Source organism: Gouania willdenowi, unplaced genomic scaffold (genome assembly GCF_900634775.1).
Source record: "Gouania willdenowi unplaced genomic scaffold, fGouWil2.1 scaffold_171_arrow_ctg1, whole genome shotgun sequence".
Lineage (NCBI taxonomy): Eukaryota > Metazoa > Chordata > Actinopteri > Blenniiformes > Gobiesocidae > Gouania > Gouania willdenowi.
In genome coordinates this window covers 8,427-15,237 of record NW_021144922.1, presented here as the reverse complement: position 1 = coordinate 15,237, position 6,811 = coordinate 8,427, and the positions used below count along the sequence as shown (strand labels likewise).

General features: G+C 36.3%; 1 protein-coding gene across 2 annotated transcripts; it reads right to left on the bottom strand.

The window, feature by feature from the left end:
• Nucleotides 1-275: 275 nt before the first annotated feature.
• LOC114458720 (E3 ubiquitin-protein ligase TRIM39-like) lies at nucleotides 276-6,499 on the bottom strand. Of its 2 annotated transcripts, none has more exons than XM_028441124.1 (3): nucleotides 6,260-6,499; nucleotides 3,184-3,315; nucleotides 276-1,961 (listed from the first exon to the last, which is right to left on the bottom strand). In XM_028441124.1, the coding sequence occupies exons 2-3, from the start codon at nucleotides 3,190-3,192 to the stop codon at nucleotides 381-383; spliced, it is 1,590 nt and encodes a 529-aa protein (XP_028296925.1). In that variant the 5' UTR covers nucleotides 3,193-3,315; nucleotides 6,260-6,499; the 3' UTR covers nucleotides 276-380. The 2 variants fall into 2 exon arrangements, with proteins under 2 accessions (XP_028296925.1, XP_028296923.1); XM_028441122.1 differs by lacking the exon at nucleotides 6,260-6,499 and adding an exon at nucleotides 3,778-3,827.
• Between the last annotated feature and the right edge of the window lie 312 nt (nucleotides 6,500-6,811).

Here is a 6,811-nt window from a genome sequence, read left to right as displayed (position 1 = left end):
AACTATAATTTTACAAAAAATGCACAAAAACACAACAGAAAGATACAAAAATACGCAATTATACCCCTTATGCTCCCACATGAATGCATACTTCCGACGGGCACTGTACTTGTTTTACTAACCACTAACACATTTTAACTGATCATAAAACATGTAACATGTTTGTACAATGAATCATTTTGTAAAATATATTTTTTTAATCCACTTTTATTTCATCACAATCCAAACACCAAATGTGAAACTTCTTTAATGAAATGTTTCCTCCCACTGTTGAGAAACATACATGTTAGGTTGGATGGAGTGTGTAACCAACCTGGAGAAGTGAATGGTTGCAGAGAACCATTGAATCTATTGTTGGTGAGACTTCATCATGACACTGATCATTCACTTTGATTGACAGGACAGATGATCAGAGGTGCTGAGTTTTTACCACCATGGTTTAAACCAGGATTAAAGTATGGGTGTAGTTTATGAGTGAAGCAGCAGTGAGTGAAGGAGTAGATCAGAGCTGCAGCATCTACATCATAAAAGGAGACCACACCCTCCTCATAGTCCACAAACACACCCACCTTCTCAGGAACACACTTCAGATGAAGAATGAATGGAGGATCTCCACATGCTTTATACACATTTCCATCTCTGAGTGCCACAGTCCAGTAACCATTCTTAGGAGTCGCAGTAATATATCCCTTCCTGTTGATGGATTCTTTAACCACTCCTAAATCCCAGTCAGTTTTTCCTTTAACCTGAACCTCAAAGTAAAATCTACCTGAACTGAAACTCTGCTTCCCTAAAACATTAATATATTTAGAAAATCTCTTTGGATTATCTGGAAGTTTCTTCTTCACATCACTGTCATAAACTTGTTTTCCATCATCAGACAGGACAAGGTAAGAATTAGCTGTAAGAGGATCAAGAGTCACATCTACTGCAAACTGCTGCAGCCTCTTCATCTCTAACATCTTTATCTTCATCATCTTGTCACTGAGTGTGTCCTCCAGCTGAGCCACAGCTCTCAGCACAGTTCCTTCATATGATGATGGATGGACCATGACCTCTGTCCAGTCCTTGGTGGCTGGAGGAGCTTTCAGAGAGCAGAAGTGTTGGAGGAGGTGGTCTTCAGAGTGGGAGAGCTGCTCCACCTTAGAGCTTCTCTTCATCAGCTCAAAGATTTCCTTCTCCAGCTCTTTGATCAAACCTTCAGCCTCTCTCTCTTCTACTTCCTGTTGCTCCTCCATTGTCTTCATCAGCTCCTTCAGGCCTCTCCGAACAAGCTCCATCAGAGCAGTGAACATCTCCACACCTTCAGCTTTCCCTCTGTCTGCTGCTTCCTTCCTGAATCTCACTGACTCTCTGATCGCCTCCAGCTTCTCTCGTCTCTTTTGGATCATCTGCTGAAGATGATATTCTCCCAGAGGGACTAACTGGTGACTCCTGTGCTCCAAAACAGAACACATCAAGCAGACACGTGTCTGATCGCTCTGACAGAACAGCTCTAAAGGTTTGCTGTGCTTTGGACACATCCTGGATTCCAGGTTCTCCACAGGCTCCACCAGCTGATGTCTTCTCAGGCCTGATGCTGTCAGATGAGGCTCCAGGTGAGTCTCACAGTAGGAGACCCCACAGTCCAGGCAGGACTTCAGGGCCTTCACTTTGGTTCCAGTGCAGACGTCACAGGGAACTTCTCCTGGTGCTGCTGCTTTCTTCTCAGATTCACGTCTGAACTGAGAAACCATCTCACGCATCATAATATTGACCTTCAGCTGAGGTTTAGTGCTGAACACCTGATTACACATGGGACACCTTCTGGTGGTACTGGTGTCCCAGTATGTGCTGATGCATGTTTTGCAGAAGTTGTGTCCACATGATGTGGTGACTGGATCAGTGAGCACCTCCAGACAGATGGAGCACAGGAAGTGATGTTCAGACGTCCCACTGCAGGCAGGAGACATGTCCACAAACTGAGGGACAGAGACAAGCAGCACATTAACAGGACACTCTCATTGTTGTGGAACGTTCCTTTACTAATGTTTCTGAGTCCATCTCACTGAGATCACCTCTAGTATTTAGCATTGATTCAGTCATCCTGTAGTAATGTGGACAGTCGGCTGTGCCTCAGCAGCTGAATGTAAAAGTGCAATAGTTTGAATGTTTAAGGTTCAGATAAGTTCTAAGGTTCTCTCGTATTGACACTGGAATTTTTCTAAATTATAGGCTAGATTTTTTACGTACTTTATTTTAATGTACAATCTCGTTATCTTTAAAATAACCAATATATTGTGTATTAACAGACTGAAGTTTAACATAGCACAAACCTTTAAAGTCTGCATGGACCACACACTACATTTTACAGTGATTTTGTTTGGGAAAACAAATTAAACTAATTATCTGCCTCAAATGTAACTTATAAATACACGTCATTTCTGTGCAACTTGTGATTGAAATTCACAAGTTGTGATTAATCGTGATTATTTAGTCAGATTTGCAATTGATTGGTTATTTTTTAATCCTTTGACAGCTAATTTATATTAAAAAAAAATCGTTCCCCATGAGCAGTAGAGACCTTTCTTAGATGATATCACACATCACATGACTTTTAGTGGTGGGTGGTAGATGATGGAAACCAATGGCAAACTTTTTTTCAAAATGAACATTACATTTATATCAAACCTCATTTGGACTTGATAAAATGAAAGTTAAAGATATGGAAAACATCACGTCACCAATTCTAAACTTTAGTTCAAGTTATCTTCAATGTTCCTCAAATAAAGATATCTATGTAGTTGTAGATATCTGAGAAGATGTTTGGAATTGGCAGAAGTAGAAAGTTGTTATTTTGTTTGTTTTATTCATTTTTATATTAACTAGTCACATTTCCTGAGATGCAATTGCCGTTTGCTAAAAAGCAAAAGTGTTGATTATCTAAAAAAGGAAACAAATGGTTAATTCATTCCTAAGTCAAATATGTTAGTTTCTCATGTATAAATATAATTTCTCTTTAACTAAAAAAATATGTTAATCTATAGAATTTTCAGTAGAATACTGGATTACAAAAATATTCAATAGCTACAGCCTTGAAACATATTGTAGACAATTATATATAACATGTTTGACGTGAATCCCTGTTTTAAATGTTAACAAAATGAGCTAAATGCTAAAAACTGCTAGAAAATTGTCACTTACCTTTGACATTAGACGTCCTATAATTAAGCCCTTCAATGTTTAAAGGTGTTCCCATAAAAAGCAGCAGAGCAGCAATCCGTCACTTCCTTTCAGCAGCTCAATTCCAATGTTTCCTCAATTTACAATTTATATCTTGGAATAAAACAAAGTAATGATCACATATTAAATGTGTCACATTAAAATTAGTAAATACTTGTTCCTGTTGATTTGAGGCCAGTGAAATATGGGCCTGTCATAATAATAATAATAATAATAATAATAATAATAATAATAATATTATGTAGCTTTACGTGCAGTGAGACATTCCGTTATAGTTTCTGATGTAAATATTATATGCCGCTAACACACACACACACACACACAGTATAAAATGATAGAATTCAGACTAAATGTTAAATGTTAAAATGAACAAATTTAAAATGAGCTTTTATGACAAAGTTGTTCCAAAGATCGTTCAATATCAGCTCATTCACACAAGATTATGACTTAATATGTAAACACATTTAGATTAAAACAAGCAGTATTTACTCACTGGATTCTGGAAAATCACAAAATTAGTCATTAAAGTTGACATTATTATTATTAGAAACTTACTTTGGTCTCAAACGTTGCTCACTGATGACATCTGCTGGTCAACGTTAATCAATATTATTAAAGCTACTTTAGTCGTTTCTGACGGTGCACGGGGAGATTCTGTAGAATGGTGGAGATTCTGCAGCTTTCATCTTAGCCTGAGTTGCTATAACAACCTGTCAACATTGAGCTTCTATTTTAGCCTGAGTTGCCATGACAACCTGTCAACATTGAGCTTCCATTTTAGCCTGAGTTGCCAGGACAACCTATCAACATTGATCCTCCATTTTAGCCTGAGTTGCCATGACAACCTGTCAACATTGATCTGTTTGAAGCTGCCTTTTGTGATTAAATGTGTGTCTTATTAACATAGGAAGATCAAATATATTAAATTAAATAATGCAAACACACACATTTTACTCCTCATAGTGGATATATGTATGGACTTTTACATCAGGCATAATTACTACCAATGAGGGAGCGTCTTATACAACAATAGAAAACTAATGAACATTTTACTCACCAGGGGGCGCTGTTGGCCAAAAACTTACATACTCTAATATTTTCCTTTTATTTTTCATTGTCAAAAGAATCCCTTAATAAACTATTCAAAACAATGCAATTTAACTAAAAATAAATCTTGAATGAAATAAATAAAGGAATAATACAAATGAAGAAACCTATTATTTAAATTCTGGTTCTATAGTAAACAATTCAAAACTGCATAATAGTTCTTTTTCTTTTTAAAAGTGCAACTGAAAATGTATTTTGTGCCTTAACAATTGGACTTTTAAAAAAAAAAAAAAAAAGTCATTTTACTGTATTTACGTCAGATGTTTGTTTAGACCAGCAGAGGGCGCTGGTAACCCAGTGGTCGGTTGGCATGTAGTTATTCCACCAGTGAAGAAGAGAAGCTATGCTAGCACACAGAGCTAATAGAAAAACGTGACTTTTACAGATAATCACGTAATATTACAGATATTCTTTCGGTGCTAAAGGGGTAAAGAATCATTTATGAGCATGTTTAACAGTAAATGGCGGCCAGATTCCGCCCGTCATGTCCGCTTCTAGAAGGATAAATATAAAGCGCCCTCTGCTGTTTAAAAAAACTGCGATTCAATTTTCAGAGCATCGATGTGAACTGTGGTACCTATGCATCGATTTTTAACTGCCTTACGAATAATCGTTACATCCCAAATGCACATGCATATTTTATTTGTTTATTGGATTCTTCATATTTAAGAACTTATTTTCTATAAATAGTACTAACTTATCCACAGTAATATCACTGATATCTTCATGTCTGTTTGATCCCCATTATTAGTGTTTTACTCTGTACGTCCTCACTGCCTCCCCTGCCCTGTGGTCTTCACTACAGATTAATCGTAAGGTAGTTAAAAATCGATTCATAGGTATCACGGTTCACATCGATACTCTAAAAATTGAATCGCAGTACTTTTTTTAAACAGCAGAGGGAGCTATATATTTATCCCTTCTCTCGTCCAGAAGTGTTGGCGGCGGGCAGAATCTGCTACTACTTTCTTTCTGGCCGCCTTCTACTCTTAAACATGTTCATAAATGATTCCTTACCCCTTTAGCACCGAAAGAATATCTGTAATATTACGTGAATATCTGTAAAAGTCACGTTTTTCTATTAGCTCTGTCTGCTAGCATAGCATCTCTTCTTCACCGGTAGAATAACTGCATGCCAACCGACCACTGGGTTACCAGTGCCCTCTGCTGGTCAAAACAAATATCTGATGTCAATACAGTTCAATGACTGTTTTTTTTTAAAGTCCAATTGTTAAGGCACAAAATACATTTCTAGTTGCACTTTTAAAAAAATAAGGAACTATTGTGCAGTTTTTCATTGTTTACTATAGAACTTCATTTGTATTATTCCTTTTTTTATTTCATTCAGGACTTATTTTTAGGCAAACTGCATTGTTTTGAATAGTTTATCAAGGGATTCTTTTGACAATGAAAAATAAAAGGAAAATACTACAGTGTTTTCTAGCTTTTTCTCAAAAAAATTAAAGGAATATTTGTCAGTCATCATTTGTCTACAGTCCCATTTTGTAAAATAAATCATGAGAGAATTGTATCGTGAACCCAGTACCGTGAATCGAATCGTATCAGGAGTTGAGTGAATTGTTACATCCTTATATATTACTGTAACTAATTATTTGTCACAATGAAGACAACAATATATCTCTTAAGGCATAGGGTAGTGTTTGATACATTTATAATGCAAACTACGTTTATTTATTTATTTTTTTAAGTTAATCTTTACCGGATTTACAGCAACAAATTGTGAACTTTGTGATGTTCGTTTCATCATAAAAAGATGATGTCAATGTTAATTTAAAAAGAAAAGAAAAAACATTATAAAAAATATATACAAGCCTCTGTTATGAAGAAATATATCCGGTTCTGGATAAGGTTAAATCGGTATTTAGTGCAGTTGTTCCCAATCTTTTTTGGACAATACTTAAAACATTACCTTTAAAATGTGTGAACAAGTCCGTAACAGGTTCGTTGGTGCAGTCGCTTCTTAAAGATTCTGAGTGTCAATGCTCTTTTTCTTCTGGGTTCTATTCTTCAAAGCCACATTTAATGGCAAAATGATGTCATAATGACTTTGAAAAATAGAATCATTGTCATAAAGTAAGCACATATTTGGCTGTGTTGCTATAGTAATAAATTAAGACAAGACTTGCAATAAAAACAAAGCTTCAAAATGATGGTGTGCAAATCTTGTTAAACTGAGGCAAACAGCTGTGTGCTTATGTTACAATACTGTAACTAATGTGCCTTCCGGATGGATCGTAAGCTGAGGCGACTCTCAGAGGATATGAAGGTTCTCCGAGAGAAGAAGAACTTCACGTTTGGAGAGCTGGAGGAACGTAAACAACGACTGGAAAAGAAAGCTCGTGGAAATACGGAGGAAAAAGACTGTGAAGAGGAGTAACAACAGGAACAATGACTGCAGACGAGAAAAAAAAAAAAAAAAGGGAAGAAACGAGGTTGGATGTAAAATTATCTGTGTTCAAAT